Source organism: Lonchura striata, chromosome 8 (assembly GCF_046129695.1).
Source record: "Lonchura striata isolate bLonStr1 chromosome 8, bLonStr1.mat, whole genome shotgun sequence".
NCBI lineage: Eukaryota > Metazoa > Chordata > Aves > Passeriformes > Estrildidae > Lonchura > Lonchura striata.
Window position 1 is genome coordinate 6,024,318 of NC_134610.1, and position 16,824 is coordinate 6,041,141.

A 16,824-nucleotide genomic window follows, 5' to 3' on the forward strand; every position below is an offset into this window, starting at 1 on the left:
CTTTCTAGGATATTATTATTCCTAGGAAGGCCTTTATAAGCTCCAAAATAGTGATCACAATCCTACATGCTTGATATAAGCCTCAACAGATTTCCGTGGGAAAATGTTGAAGGAGAGGGGAAAAAAGTTCAGTCTCTCTATTTCCCCCCCTACTGAGATTAAATATAATCTTTGTAGTATACGCTCCAGTATTTTTCTGGGCTTGTTTTTTAATGAGATTATTCAGAAATCAGCTCCTAGATTTTGCAGTTCCCATGCTACCTTCATTTCCCTGATGATATTCATGAGAAGAGAAGCCTTAACACTTCAAAGGCAAACCATCCAGTCCCCAAGACTACATATAGGCCTAGTAAAACTAAAATTATCCATCCTTGATGTTGTAAAAGCTTGTTCCCTATAACTCCTTTTTAGGGGACTGTAACACAACCAGAGCTGTGCATTGAAATGGGCATATTATGAACTGGAAATGAGGATAAAATCTGCAATTGCTCCATATGTAACTGCACAGTTTGGGTTTTGCAGGCATTGGTGCTACTGCAGAGAGCACAGGGCAGCCTCCTGCATGGTTATCCACAGCAGCCTTGTCTCTGGGCTGGAAGTAACTGGTGCTGATGGAGCATCCCAGCATCTCTGGGAGACATGGACTGGCTCCTCACTAATGGGAACTGCCATGAAACTCATTATGGAGCACAGCTCCTCCTGGGCTGAGCTCAGCAGGGTTCATTTGGCTCAAAGCTAAGGCTGGAGCAGCCTCTCACTCCTGCCATCCCCCTTCTGGTGTTTCCTTCCCTGGGATCTGTCACTCCTGGGTCCCTGTCCACAGACCTGAGCTCCAGTGGCAGCCGAGCTGCAGCACTCCAGCCATCGAGTGAGAGAAAAAAACCTAAAAACAACCCAAAAGCAGATTTTGTGCATCCCTTGTGCAGCTGTGCTGTGTCATTGTGACTTTTTTACATACCAGAGCCCAGAGTCAGAGTCAGAGCCCATGAGTGGAGTAGAAACAAGTGTGGTCCCAGCTGCTGGGATCAGGGTGTGATGAGCCAGCAGAGGAAGCTGAATGCATTTTTCTGCCTGACTCTAGTTCTGCTGCTTCAGCTCAGCATTTCCAGAGTTTTGGGAGGTAGATTGAGGTGGATTTATTCTGCTGGTTGCTGCAGCCCTCTCGTGGTCATCCTTCTGTTGCTGGGGAAGCACAGTCTGAAATTCTGCATGGGAGGAGAGCATCTTTTAGAAAGCAAAAGAAATAGTTATTAAACAGCATGTTCACCAAAGAATAAATATATAAACAAATGGGACACTTAGGATGCTATTTATTCCAGGTGTACAAGCAGAGTTGTTGATAAACTACTTGCTTTTGAAGAATCAAAGGAAAAATTACATTGATCAGCTGTGTTTTTAATGGGGTGCCCTGTTTAATCTCCCCAGCCTGTCACTAAACAGTCTGCTTTGAAGTGCTCCTTTATTTTTGAGCATTTGCACATTGATTTGCAATGGTGTGGGTAAATTTTGTGCTCACAGATGGTTTTGCTGAGTATCTGCTTATTGGAAATGTGTCTGTGAAGGAAACTCCAAAGAGGGGTAGAAAACCTCTTGGGCTGGGGAAGATCTGGGCAAAACTGTATTGTGCCAATTTTCTGCAAACACTAACAGGAAGATCTTCCTTTGAAGCTTGAAATGCAAGCATGATTTATGGTACCTTTTGTTTTTCCTCTTAATCTACCAAGTAGAGACAGAGACACCCCTGCTGATTGGAAATAAACTGTGGGAATTCAAAGTGGAAGGAGAACAGTGATGGGAGCAGTGCTGAGATCCTGTCCAACAGCCCAGCTCTTCACTCCCTGCCCAGTGCTGGGAGCCAGCACCAGCAAAGGAGATGCCTGTGGAATAAACAATAGGATGGATCAAAGGGAAAAGCTTGTGCACAGGTATGGGGTACTCTGAAGGAGGTTGTCCACTTTTGACTGATGTTTCTGGAACTGACAGCAATAGTACTTGCAGGCTGGGGTGCCTCAGTCCTGACAGGGAGATGATATCATGCTGCTGGTTTCCCATTATTTTGCTCATTTTTCCTGTTACAGTAGTTTCAGGAGAAATGGCCGTGTTTCAAAAAGATGTGATAAAACCCAAACCTAAAAAAGTACCCAAAAAAAAAAAAACAAACCAAAGGACAGAGGGGAGACACCATGGCTCTGGAGGCTCGTTACCTTTTCAGAGTGATGCTGTCCCTGGCAGTAACTGCATTCAGCTGGGTGGGGTGGGCCACAGGATCAGCAGGACTCTGGGTGACAGTGACATGGAATGTCTTGCAAGCCAGAGTGACAAACCCATGTGTTCATGGGGCAGGAAGAAGCCATTTGATCCCCACCACACCTCCACCTGAGCCCCTCCAGGTGCACACAGGTGTGTCCTACCCAGCTTAAGCATGGAAAACTCAGACATAGAGACAGATGGCTTCTGTGCCTGCAGGTGTTTCCCACCTGAGCTGGGTTTTCCCCCCTTGGAGCTTTGCAATGAGGCTGCTGACACTGCAGGCAGCTTCCCCTTGTCCAGGGTCTGCACAGCAGCACGGTGCCAAATGCAGCACCAAACCTCACTGGCATCCTGAGTGGCATCTCCCTTTGGAGCTGGCTGCCCTGCAGCACCTCCTGCAGCCCTCTGAACAACTCAGGGCCCTTGGGAAACAGTCTTAACTTACCTATATTAACATTTTAACCACATACACCACATTTTAGTGCTGTTGGTGCTGTTTTGCTGTGCTGCAGCAATGCTGCTCCACGACAGCCAAGCTGCCTCCCAGGGCTGCAGCACAAGGACAAGCTGCAGCTTTCTCCCAGCTTTTACACATCCTCAGGCTCATCTTTCTCACTTACAAGAAACCCTTAATGCCTCCATAAAATGGTACTTTGCATATTTTTTGTTTTTTAACTCAATGACCTCTTTGCTCTTCGTTTTCTATAATATCATGTGTGCAGAACCAGATGTGACTTTTGTGTTTTAAGATTGCTTTTATTTTATATGGAGACAAGCAGTAGTAAGAAAGTAACAAAATTAATGTCTGCCTGAAAGAGCACAGGGCAAGTATCATCCTGGGTTCCAAAATATTCTCCAAACAAAAAGGCTGATAAATTTTTAAGACATGTCTATATTGTGAGACACTGAGAGACTTGGGACAGTAAATGTCTATACCAATAAAACCCCATGAAATAGCCTAGTGCAGAGCAACTTACTGCTCAGGCCTGGGTGCAGTGACATTACCTGGGTGCAAAGCATCAGGAACATATTGCTGGTTTTGTTCTGGTGATGCCTCAGATTTTAACTTTTATATTTTTCAGATTCTGTGCTGCTTTAGCCTGTAGTTTTGATCTTTGTATTAGGGGATGGTGAGCTCTCTTCGTAGAGTAGGCAAACCTTCTCTAGCTGGGGAACAAGGACAAATGATCCACATCTCAGGCCCATGAGTATAAACTATGTGGACTGAAGAGAGAAAAACAAGGATGGGACTTCATAACCAAAAGCTATAATTGAACAATTAATATGCAAATGGACCAAAACTTATAAAAGTGTGAGACCCCTTGAATCGTCCATTTTGTGACCATTTTGGGTCCACCTTGGGTGTAGCCCTGGCTGGGCTCGGGTGCTGCCCATCCATTGGGGCCTGCTAATAAATCCCTACTTTATTCTTCAGCTCCATCTAGTCCCTGCTCTAGGTCAGCCTTCGCAAGGCGTCAGTGTCTGGTGACCCAGATGGGACAGAAGGCGCCGCTGGCACGCGTGGCCGCAGCGGGTGTGTGCCCGGCCGGCACCGGGCTGCCACCTCCTCCAGCTGCCTCGTCCATGGGTGCGCAAACACGCGGCTGCACCCACAGCTGGAAGTGCCAGCGAGAGCTCCGGCAGGATGCACGGCACCAACCAGCCAGTTCCACAGGCCGCGGCCTCTAGGACTCGGCGACGATCATGCTGAGGTTGTTGCTGAAGATGACCCTGCCGTCCCTGGTGCTGCTGCACTCGGGCTGGCACAGAGCCTCCTGCAGCCGCCGCCGCAGCGCCGGCGGGGCCGTGCCCAGGAAGTTTTTGGTCCCGGTCAGGAAATCCATCATGCGGCCGCCGACCGCGTCGCCCTCGACGAAGCACTCGGTGATGTCCCAGCCCGACGGGAGCTCGTAGACGCGGTGCCGCACCCCCAGCCCCCGCAGCACCTCCGTGATGCCGCTGCAGGTGATGTAGTGGCCGCTGTCGGTGGCGGGCAGGCAGTCCCTGTGCTTCTTCCACAGGCTGGCCCAGCCGCTGCTGTCTGCCGGGGCACCAGGGAAGGTTACTTTGGCAAAGCCAAGGCAGTCAATCAACTGTGAAATGAGCTGGGAAAGTTCCCTCGCTGATGGGGCAGGAGGAGAGCTTTACCCTTACTCAAGACTACTTATAAATATCTGCACCTCATAAAACCCTGGTTTCCCTCAGCCCTCCCTCCAAAGCTGCCCTGTTTAAAGGAAACTCCTAGGAGATGTCTCCTGAATTTGCCCAGAAGGAAGGGTGCACACAGAGGTGTCAATGTGTTCAGCCTGTGCTACCTCTTAACTGTCCCTTGGCCAAAGCTGTACAGATGTTTTCACTCATCAAACCCCAAATATAAGTGCTCATTGAACAATACATACCTCAAAAAGCTGCCCCAGACAGCAAGGGAAACAGCCTAGAGACAATGTGAGAGGCAGATTTTGTGGGGAACATGGGAATTGGTGCTTTTCCACCACACTGTGAGCCAGGGATTCATGAATGCCAAAAGGGACAAAACACTCTATTCTTTTAAGAAGTGCCATCATGTTGTGCCCTTTTCTCCTGACCTGCGGTCCTTCTGGGCTCTGGGTCATTGCTGTACAAAGGTAAGAGCCCTAAGGATGAGGCCACACAGAGCTCAGGTTGTGTTTTTCCAGTGCTGATTTCACCATGAGGAAGGATGGACCCTCATTCATGGACAGCCACACTTCTCTCTACTACATCAATTCCATGAGCAGGGAAGCAAGAGCACAAAGGCTGTGCCTAAGGGGCCCCATCAGACACTGGGCCCAAGGCTAAGCCCAAGATTACATTTTTCATATGAAATCCAGAATCTTAAAAAGTTATTTACTATAGAATAAGCACCACTGACATCCCCAGATAAATATTTGTGGCTCTCAAATGCCAAAGACCTTCAAAACTCCAGCAATGGAGAAAAAAAATGCAAGGTCTCCCTTACCTGATAAAATTATGATCAGGAGTTTACCATGATGGTCAAGGCAGCTGTGGAAAAACTTGATAGTACTGGGAATATCCTCCACACGGTACAGCATCTAGAAGAGACAGTGACACACAGCCATTATTCTTCCTCCACAGTGCAATGACCCTCCAAAGGCTTAAATCCTTTATTTTAGAGGTGTTTTAAATTCTGTTCCAGGTGTTTTCCAGCCTTTCCTGATTCCACATGCCCATTTAGGGACATCTCACATCACTGAGCATTGCCAGCTTTGGTGTTTGTAGAGCTTCTGCAGAATTGCTATGGGAGAGCAGTGCTCAGCTCTGGTCATAAATTCAAGCACACAGCAGAACTGAAGGGGGTAGTTAAATCCTATAGCCCTGTGTTAAAGAAATGTCCATTACCTGGATCATATGGATGAAGTCAAATTTCTTATGTGTGCCTCTCTCCTTCACCTGCTGTTCATACTCCAAGGAAGTGAGCTGGTGCCAAATAAAAGAAACATTCTGCAGGTCTGGAGCTTGATTCACCAGCTCTGTTTCAAAAAGCAGAAGAAAACCCTGAATTTCATAAATATTCATAAAATTTCATAAAATAGCAGAAAAACTCAGCATTCAAACTCAGCTATAACCCAGGCAGCAGGTGTAGCCTTACCTTTGTAAGCTGCCACATGCTGTGGGTTGGGCTCCACAATCTCATTGTCAATAAAGACCCCTGGGTGCACAGCCTGCAGTATTCTGATCATTTTCAAATCCTGCTCACCTATTTAATAAACACAAATTCACTACTTTAGAAAGCAGGTAAATGCAATGGAAGGATGCCAGTGCACCAGGCACCACTCCTGCCAGGAAATCCCCCAGCAGGGGTGAGGCATGTTCTGCTTTGTGGCTCGTGTGGAGGCACAGCCTGGTGGTACTCTCACCATGGTATTGTAGTGCTCAAGCTGACAGAGGGGTACAGAGGAGCCTGAGAACAAGGCAGAGACAAACAGCAGCACAGAAACCTGCTAATGGCAATACCCTGGGTCGTGGGACACACAGGCCAAAAGAATCACAGCTCACTGTTCACAAAAATAACCATGTAACATTAGTTTTCAACAACCCCACAAAGTTTGAATGGGTGCTGGGAGGCAGCTGACAGCTGCATGGGGTGGCCCATGGCTTTGGGGCTGTCACAGGGACACAGTGACACAGTGATACAGCCCCAAGACCTGGGGAACTGCATCACAAGAGAAAAGACCCACGGACATGCAGTGTCCTGGATCCTCCCTCTTTGGGTATCAAATAACTGATGGCTATCTTGGAAATACAGGTGGACACACATTTGTGTGGAAGTGCCCTGCAAATTTAGCTCTCGGTGCTCCTGTGCTGCTGTATAAGCTCTGGAGGAGCAAGCAGAAGTCTGTCCTCCTGCTCTAGGAACTTTCCAGCCTCTCTGAGGTGATACAGGTCATGCTGCTTATTTCCCAGAAATGCCAAGTGTATGAGTCCCCCTGGAGCACTTCAAGCTATGTAAATAAACAGCAGATGTGACCACCTTGATGAGACCTCTGCAAGAATCCTATCTGTAGCTGATGGTAGGGCCTAAAAATAGCCCTAGCCTTGCAAATGTCACACGGGGAGGTCTTGATAGGAGATCCTGCATCCTCCCTGCTCCTTCAGCTGATGTGCCAGCCACAGGAAGAGCTGCCATCCTTGGCAGGTGCTGCAGCAGGAAGGAAATACCAGCCATGCCAGTACTACATCCAATGGAGGAGGAGTGTTTTGAAATGAGAGAAAAAATACCCCAGGCTTGTGAGGAATGCAGTGGCAGCGGGGCAGGGCCAGCCAAAGGCTCAAGGGAGGAGGCTGTGGCTGCATCCATTGAAGGTACAGGGACCAATACTGCTGACAGGAAGGAAGATCCCAATAGCAAGCAGCTGAATCATTTGTGGCAGCCCTAGATGTCAGTTTGTAAGTGCCTGGTTTGGGGAGCACCAGCCCTTAGAGCTGCCTGCAGCCTTGGGGCAGGGCCAGAGGAAGAGCATCACTGCCCCATGCCCTGGAGCCACTGATGGAGGTAAATGAGTGCAGCAACAGCAGGTTGTCTTAAAAGCTGCTTAGGTTTGGAGTTTTTTTCACTCCGCCTCTGTAAAATTCCTTAATCCAGTGTTTGCAAGAGCAGGTAATAACATCTTCAACCAGGGTGTCTGTAAAAACAAGCAGTAAAATAACAGCACTCTAGGGCAGGAATTTCCCTGCTGCAGCTGGCCCTGCCAGCAACAACCCTCCAGCACTGACCACAGCAAGGCTGGGACAGGACTGGAACCTCTCTGCAACTGGAAAGTTCCAGCCCAGAGTTCAACCAGCCATGAGAAAACATGGGGTGAGTGAGAAAACGTGATTTGGACCACAACAGAGACTTTCAGGATGTGGAGTCAGCTACTAATCCTCATTAATATTTTCATCAACTAAACTAATTCTGGGGCCTCTGTGAAACCAGAGTCCACCTCTGAAAAGGTCAGGGATCAGATATAACCTTTTACTTGGTGCCATCCCAGCTCACTCCATGCCCAGCCCCAGAAGCTCAGTCCTTGCAGACATGGGCAAGCTGGGGGGGTGCAGGTCTGGACCCCTCTCCTGGCATCTGTGAGGGGCACTCACCCAGGAAACACAGGAAATTTTAGAGGGTTTATTTTTCCATTAGAACCTCCTCTGAAGAGGACATAAGGAAAATTAAGGACGATGCTAAAAGTTCATTTCCCCCCTGTGCTTTTGTGGAGTCAGAATTTCTGTTTTATATTACTTAATGAAAATAGAGGGTAATTGAGAGCTGAATCATTTCTTCCTGCTTGGTTTCTCATATGCTCCAACATATTCCCAGTTGGGGAAAACAATCAAATGCTAATTTTCTCTTACTCAGGAAAACAAAACCAAAAAAAGTGAGGAAAATGCTTTCATTTGAAAGTATTAGCACTTAAAATTCAGCTGAAAATACTTTTCAAAGCAGAAGTAAACTCTGACAAATCAAACCACTGCTTCATTTCTCTACTCTTTATTTTCTCCCAGTTTCCCTAGGAGCAAAGTTGGCAGTTTCACCACTTTTTTGTTTTGTTATTTTGGCTTTTCTTAAACGCAAATGCATTTAGAACAACTTTAAAGCTATTTTTCCAAAGGATCGGTTTCTCTCTGGGGAAAAATATCATTTGCAGTTAAAGCCTACTTATCACTGGGTAAAAACACAGCAGTAACAAAGAAACATGTCTTGAAAAAGCTGATGCAAAGCTAATGGTTGTGGCCAGGTGGTTTTGCACTACTGAGAGCAGGGCACTGCCCAGCCTTGGCCTCTGGGATCCCTAAAAGCAAAACAAAAGGAAATATCCCTTGAAGGGGGGATAGTCTAAGGCAGGATTTTGGGTGGAAAGAACTTCTCCAATGTCTCTAATTCTCTCCAACGAAGTTTGAAGATGCTCTTGTACCAACCAGAAGGAGGAGTCCTTGCTTTGAGGCAAATAAGTCGGGTGAGAGTCACCAAGAGGCAGAAACGAAGCTAAAATCACACATTTCTAGAAAGATCTGAGCAGCAGTGTTTCAGAAGGGGGATGGAGAGGGAAGGAAAGGAAGGAGCACTCCTCTTATCCCAGCTTCACCCTTCCTTCTGCCCTTCTGTGCTCCGGTGGGAAATGCTGTCATTAATGTCTGAGTAATCCTCATTGCTCAGTTTTCTAGTATCTCCTGCTCCCCACAGGTCCCCCGTGCCCATCCCCACACTCCTCACCTGTGCCACTCCCAACTCCCAGAACGTTGAGGGTCGATTTTCCAGCGCCCAGACTGAAAGGATAAATACACATCACTTAACCACACTGTGGCACACCACTTCGTGTTTTCAGTCTTAACTCTTGGATGACACATCAGCCTGGAAATTTTTGTGTTATGCACATGAATTGGGAGAGAAATTTGATCATCCCTTCTGAGCCTGGTGATAACCAGCATGGCAGGAGCCTGCCCAGAGCAGCCAGCTCATTTGTCAAAGTACAGTAGGGACCAAAATGCAGAATTTCTCACCCTTTGCCAAGGAGATTTCTTCAGGCTGTGGATGGCAAAAAAAAAAAAAAAAAAAGGCTCTGGGAAGCCTGGGGCAAAGGGGCTGTACCTGTCTGGGATGGCATTGCTGGGGAAGCAGGGACAAGGTGAGCTGGGGAAAACCTCAGCACCCTCACGAGGGAATATTGGGTATAAACACCCAGAAAAAGCAAAACCATTTGGCTATCCAGGTGACTGGAAATCATCTCTTATCAACATTAATCTTGGATTGAAATTGGGAGGAGGGTCTGAATAGTCAATAATTTTTACCTTAGAAAAATTGCTTATTAAAAGATTCCAGTCACATGATACCTAGCAAAATATTAATAACAACCGAGGGATTGAGTTTCCCAAACACAGTCTCAGGAGTAATGATTCCACAGGAGTGGGATGAGCAGCAAGTCCTGAAGGGTGTGATCAAGTCCAGGGGCCTTAGCCCCTTCACAAATCTAAAATTAGCATCATAGAAAGTCACAATGTTGTTCATGATTTAAATTCATAATTAAAATTTCTTAACATAATTTATTTTTATAATAATATAATATTATTATTTCATTGTTTATTTTATATACATATGATCTGTAGAATAAAAATTTGCCTGCCTAAACTTTTTACACAATGGAGAAAAATACAGTTCCTATAACATCCAAAAATTACCCAGATTTGAAAGGACTTTCTTGTGCTTTGGATCCAGGCTGTTCTGAAGCTGTCTGCAGTTACCCAGCCTTAAGATATTACATCAATACTTTACAAAACTGATTATCATTTGGTACTTAAGCATTGCAAATCAACTTAGGATAGAAATAAAAAGCTCTTAGGGGATTGGGAAAACCACAAATTAGCCACTAGGAGAGAATTAGAGATGTGTTTCTGTTTGGATGGATGTGATGCAGTCCCAAAAGCAGGGAGAGAGCATAAGAGAGCTTTCTTTCAGAAAAAGAAAAAACAAACCACCAAAAAACCCAACTTTAATCCTCAAAAATCAGCTAATGAAAAGAGATGGACATGAGAAGGAGGTCTTGAGTCTTTCCTTAGCATAAGCTGAGAGGCAGCAGAGTGTATTAATTGAAACAGCACGTACTCTGGAGTCATTAAACAGAATATCCTAAAAACTACTAGTAGGGGACTTAAAACTGAAAAGCATTTAAAGTTCATTCCTGCCCCAAAAAATCCTTAGAAGTGCTTGCTGACTCCCAGGATAATGATGGTTTTCCCACCTCGGGGGAAGTGCTCCTTACCCAGCCACAATGTTGGGCATTTGATCCTTGTTGAACTCATCCATGCACTGGTGCTCTGTTGAGTGATCCAAAAATGCTTTAAAGGCCTCCACATACTCCTCAGCTGTGAGACTTCTCATGGAAGGGATCATGTAGAGATCTTGGGAAACAATCATGGATTGCATGTTAGAGGCTTAGAGGCATGTGAAGGGTCAAAGCACTTACCCCATGGGAGAAACCCAACCTAACCCACCAGGAGCCAGGGATTTGGGAAAACGATGCAGGGAATGCACTTTCCAACCTGTTCACACTCAGGGTTCCAAAATTATTCTTGGGCACCCTTCAACATCAGCGTGTTTGCTAAGTGACTCATCATTACAGAAAAATATCTCCAAAATGTTTAGCCAGATGTGGGGCACCTTTGCAAGGGTTGGAACTGGAGGGGTTTTCTGGAGGACTAAAGAAAAGGTGAAGGGATCACACGGTGGGTCCAAACCTGTGGCCATCACTGGTGCCCATGCTGGACGGTGTGACCAAGGTGGGCAGCTCTTGGCACACTTCCCAGGAGGGGTGATGCAACACAAACCCTGCCACCTGCAGCTGAAGCAAAAATAGTCCACCCTGTGCATCTCATGTTACTCTCACAGCACGGGACTGAAATGGGCTGCCAGGGAGGGGAATTCCCTGCTGGGACCTGCTGCTCATGGCCAGGAGGGCAACTGATGGCAAAACATTTCACCTGGATGGGCTCATGTTGAAATGTGGGTGACTGGCACCAAGGTCTCTCCCTGTGACACAAAACCCAGGGATACTCAAGGGGTTCCAAGCAGTTACTGCAAAGTCTCCCTTTCCTGCTGCCCCATCCTAACGACAGGGCAGTTCACAGAGTTCACAGAATTCACAGAATCACTGGGTTGGAAGAGACCTTCAAGATCATCGAGTCCAACCCAGCCCCAACACCTCAACTAAACCCTGGCACCCAGTGCCACATCCAGGCTTTGTTAGACACACCAGGGATGGGGACTCCACCACCTTCCCAGGCAGATCATTCCAGTACTTTATCACTCTTTCTGTGAGAAACTTTTTCCTAATATCCAACCTCTATTTCCCTTGACACAGCTTCAGGCTGTGTCCTCTGGCTCTGTCAGTGTTGCCTGGAGAAAGAGCCCAACCCCACCTGAGCACAGCCACCTTTCAGGCTCTGGCCAGCTGCTCAGGGCTGAGGAGCAATGGCAGGACTAAGAGAAGATGTCCTGCTGGGCTGGGTCTGTCTCAGACAATGCTGCAGTAGGAAGGCACTGACAGTGCAGCCTCCACCTGCAACATCAATGCTGAAAAGGCATCATTCAATGGGGAAAAAATCAGCTATTCCTCTTAAATGAAATGAGGATGAAGGACAGGACTTGGCAGAATACGTTCATCCTCATTTTTGCCTTTCAAAGTGTTACATTTTTATCACCATTAATAAGAGAACCACGTATGTCTCAGGACACTGCAACCTCAAGTTGAATGCCTCTGCTGTTTCCAAAACCATGTGTCTTTGGCAGCTGTGTTCCTGGTCCAGCCCCATTGGAGGTAAAGACATCAATATCTATCCTCAACACTTTGAACTCTACCCTAACATAAACCTGAAATCAGCTGAATTGCAGTCAGCTTACCATCCTGCTTCTTTGTCTTTTTTATTATTTAACAATCTCTAATTCCAGAATAATTAAAACATGTTTGTAGTGATAGCAATCTGAGTGGGTATTTTACTTTAATTTCTTTTTTTCTTTTTTTTTTTCTCCCAAATACCTGAATTATCATGTGGTGTTGTCAGAATCTCTGCTTCAAAGTTCATGCTGGGGAAACTATTCCTGTAAGGAAAGTATAGAACTTCAGTTATTTGAAGAACCTGTATGCTTTTTTGAAGCTGCACTGAAAAGGCAGAACAAAGGGACGATGCTCTAGGACAAACTTTCCTCTGCTGATAATCCATAATTTATTTTGTTCTTTTTTACTAGAGAAAGCCAAAACTCCCTTGCAGCTGATCATAGCCATAGAATCCTAGAGTCAATAGAACAGTTTGGGTTGGAAAGGACCTCAAAGCTCATCTTGTTCTAATCACCTGCCATGGGCAGGGACACCTTCCACTATCCCAGGTTTCTCCAAGCCCTGTGCAAGCTGGCCTTGGACACTTCCAGGGATGGGGCATCCACAACTGGCCACTGCTCCAGTGTTTGAGATGTACTGTGGGAGTTTTCATACCCCTGCAGAACCATTAACCAGTCATTGCAACTGAAGGCATCAGCCTGACATTTTCCTTTCTTCATTTTCCTTGGACAATGTGCCTCATACATAAAACAGGGGTGAGGTGCCACTGGAAAAAGCAAAAGATGCATTTAAATTGGAGCAAGGGCCTCACTTCTGCAAAGACAGGCTTGGGATGAGGCTGTCTGTGCAAAGGGAAGAGTCCCCTCCTGGGTAACCACATTTCAGTATCGAGATGCACAGCAAGTCTTAGGGGTGATATCCTGTGCAATGTGTTTAGACACACCAAGGCTTTGCTGTTAGAAAATGCCTCAGGGCAAGCAGTCTGACATAGCAGACCCCAGCCTAATAATCTCTTCTGCCAAGGAAAAAAATCCCAAGTGAAGGAAAAAACAAGGCAGGAGGTGTAAAAGTAAAGAAGGGAGTTTGTAGTGGGGCTTTGAGATACAAATGTGTAGGGACCATGCTGGCCATGTGGCAAGGAAGCGTCCACATGCAAATACTGCACTGCTTTGATCAAGGAAGGCAAGAAAATACTGAGAGGTCCTGGAAGTCTCAGAGACACTGGGGCACTTCCAGAGTCCTGCAAGAATGGCTGATTTCATCTGAGTTCAGTGCCAAAGTCATATAACTCATGTCCATGGGGCATGTCAAAGGTCTCTCTTCCACCACCTTGACCTCACCTCTCCCCAGGAAAGACCTCTCAGAAGAAGCCAGAACTCAGCCCAGCTCCACAATCTCCAGCATGGCTGCAGGCCAGTCCCTCCAATTTCCACTCAAGCCTCCAATCTCTTCCATCTCTGCCCATCAAAACCCCCAGAGGGTTATTTTGTCCCCTCAGCTGGGTGAACCCAGCAAGGTGCTTTTCAGAGCAAATCTCCCACTAAAATGCTGAAGGGTAGCATGGCTTTTCCTGTGCAGGGAGGAACAGCTTTGGACATGAATTCCATTTCTGACAGGTCAAGTGTTTCCAGCCATGCCACGAGACCTGCCAGGAGACCTGGACAGACTTCAGCACAGGCATTCACCAGCACAAATGATGCCAAGATCTCTTCCACTGACACTTTTGCCATTTCTCCTGGCAGGGGTTAGATTCTGAGACTGATTAACACTTGTTGCTGGGAAGGTGAAACAGGAACAAACAGACTTCTTCTAAAATCTGGTTAAAATCCAGACCAGATCCTAAAATTTGCAAATAACATTTTGGGCTGGTCCTGCCCGAGCCAACAGCAGGACTGAGGCAGGGACTGCCAGGGAGCAGGATGCCCGTGGTTGCCACAGCTCCCAGCTAAGACTGAGCTCGCAAGGTTAAACTCTTCCCTCCGTGAGCAGAGCTGGGTAGCACGGACAGCAGCCACAGGGAAGTCACATTAGAACTTCAGGTGATGCAGCCTCTTTACATTGAAAAAGATTTCTCTAGGGAGACAAATTGCAAGAATAACTCATAAACTTCGTTATTCCTAAACTTGGGCTGTGTAGGGGCTAAAGTTCTCCCCCTTAGCCCCCATCCTTCGCACCACCCCTCCCTCCCTCCCCTGGCAGAGCCCGCGTACCTCTTCAGCTGCGGGGCCGGCTCCACGGCGGGTGGGGACGCGGATCCCGATGCTCCCGTGTCCCCTCCAGCCCGGCAGAGGGGCCGGGCCGCCGGCCCGAGCTCAGCGCGTCCCGACCCGGCTGGCCCCGCCGGAGGCCGGAGGAAACCCGAGCCCGGGCAGGACCGCCGGGGGACCCCGGCACTCGCAGCCCTTGGAGCCTGAGTGGCAGCGGCAGACCGGGGCTGCTCCCGCTTTCCCATGTGCTGTGAGCCTTGTCCCTCCTTCCTGCGCAGCAGCGAACGCTTTCCCGCATCCCGGGGATGCGCTGGGTGGTCCCTGCCTTCCCCAGGGATCGGAGGAGCTCCTTGGCTGCCCGCAGACCCGAGCAAGCGATTTTTCCGTCTGTGACTCAGGGGGAATATGGGGCATAGCGGCAGAACCTCCAGCCCCGGCAGCCTGGCATCCCCTACCCTGCCAGGACAGGGCAGCGAGCCCAGCCTGCTCTCGCTCTGCTTGCTAAGCTGCAGGGATTAGAAAGCAAGGAAACATTTTGGGGGACAGGGGAGAGATGGCTGGAGGTCCCCACGAAGGTGCAGTGGTCACTGTTCAAAATGCAGAAAATCCTGGGTGCCCCCTGCACTTGCCTCTGGATTTTCCCCCTACCCTCACCCACAGGACTGGTGCTCCTTTTGCCTAAAATCTAGTAACACAAATGTAAAAAATCAAGGATTTAAAGACTTTATACTTCCAAGCAAAGTCCACTGGTGGGAAGAGCAGTATTAGGACCTTCATCACTCCCATTCAGTGAAGACTATGGGTAGAACAGATTGAGCAGATAAAACCTCCCACCTTACTGAGATCCCCAGAAAACTTCCTGTCCTGCATAGATCCCCTAGACCAGGTGGAGATGCTTCACCATCTAAGTGACCTGCCTTGGTTTGCACTAGACTTGGCTTCCAGATGGATTTAAGTTATCCACCTCAAGGGAGGCCCACAGCAGCAGGCTAAGCCAGAAACAACTGCATTGCTACTCTTCAACAAAACGTTCAATATATTCCAGGTGAGGGAAGACCAGAACCTCTTTGCTAGGTCTCGAGTGCACCTTTGGCTCCTGCTGCCGTGTGACCACCTGGGCAGTGATCTTACATCAGTTCATTCAGCCCCTCAGCAGCCCCACCAGAGTTGCCATCCCAGACACCAACCATGGAGCATCCCAGCCTCGTGTCCACCAGCCACCTCTGCCTTGACCCAGTGTCACTGTGACACCAGCTAAGCCACCCCTCACCCCCCATGCCAAAACCAGGGGTGGGCACCCCGCAGGAAGCCATACCTGCCCAGAGCTGTCAAGAAACCTCCAGCAGCCTGGAGCTGCAAACCTTGGGAGCCTCCTTGTACATCCAAGGGTGCTGCTCCCCCTCCCCGTGTCCCGAGCAGGCATCAGCCTCCAACAGCAGCCTTTGTTCTGCAGGGCTGGGAACAACGGGACATTGTGGGCAGCTGCGGGGCTGGCAGGGCTGCCCTTGCAGGATGTGCCCTCTGCCAGCCGTGTTTTCAGTCCTTCTGGCCAGCTCGTGACTAAATCCGCTCTGAACCCTGTTTTGCTGGAAAAGCTGATTTTTGGTCAGCGAGAGGATGGCTGAAGCAGAGCTGGGCTGCAAGGAGAGGAAAACAAAGCGGCTGTGTTTCCTCCTCTGCGGCTCCGGGGTCACTTTTGGGCTGATCCTGCAGAAATAGGTCATCCTCTCTCCCTGACTGAGGCTGGGGCTGCCCATGGACCCGAGCCCCTCTCTTTTGCCATTTCTATCAGCCCACCACAAGCTTGGACCTGCACCTCCAGGCAGGAAAGCCTGGGTATTGACATCAAATTTCAATGAATTTATCTTCTAAATAGCAATCAGATTTTAGGCTGATGGTTATAAGGAAGGTCCTTGGCATTTTTAGAGTGTTGATGGCAGAAGGTTTAGGACTAAATGGTTTTTAAGGTCCCTTCCAACCCAAACCAGTGTATGATTCCATGTTTACTACTTTACTTTTTGAGATTTTTTTCCAAATACACCTAGAACAGTTGATTAAAGATCAGGTAATGTAACTCTGATTTTCTTGTGAGCAAAGCTCATCTGTAGCAGTTTCATGTTTTAATAAAAATGTTTTCATCAATTAGATATTTTCCATTTTCTAGACTAATCTTCCCAAGTACTGTAGTTTCTGTACTGCCCTAGGTGAAATATTTCACGCAAACATGTTATTCTCCATCAAGCAAATTCTGGTACAGAGAAGGATAACCAGCAATTTTGTAGCACCCATTTTCCTGATAGTTAACAACAAGATTTCTCATTAAAGGAAGAAATTTTGTTTTCCTTTAATCCTTTAATCCTGGGCAGTAGTAGATTTTGGTGTTTGAGCAACGGTATTTTTTAAAATATGTTTATATAGGATATTTTCCTATGGGAAAAAGAACATAATTTCTGATAAATATTGAAAAAAAAGGCACTGCAGAAGCAGAACTCTTTCCTCTCTGGGGGCAGCAGCCCTCACTG

At 47.6% G+C, this 16,824-nt stretch overlaps 1 protein-coding gene across 2 annotated transcripts; it reads right to left on the reverse strand.

Moving 5' to 3' along the window:
• Positions 1–2,985: 2,985 nt before the first annotated feature.
• Positions 2,986–15,791, reverse strand: LOC110480616 (carnosine N-methyltransferase 2). Of its 2 annotated transcripts, XM_021548696.2 has the most exons (9): positions 15,618–15,673; positions 14,306–14,808; positions 12,297–12,358; positions 10,524–10,662; positions 8,981–9,033; positions 5,879–5,986; positions 5,629–5,759; positions 5,228–5,321; positions 2,986–4,291 (listed from the first exon to the last, which is right to left on the reverse strand). In XM_021548696.2, exons 2-9 carry the CDS (start codon positions 14,545–14,547, stop codon positions 3,936–3,938), a joined length of 1,185 nt encoding a protein of 394 aa, XP_021404371.2. In that variant the 5' UTR covers positions 14,548–14,808; positions 15,618–15,673; the 3' UTR covers positions 2,986–3,935. The 2 variants fall into 2 exon arrangements, with proteins under 2 accessions (XP_021404371.2, XP_077641031.1); XM_077784905.1 differs by lacking the exon at positions 14,306–14,808 and having other exon boundaries at positions 15,618–15,791.
• Between the last annotated feature and the right edge of the window lie 1,033 nt (positions 15,792–16,824).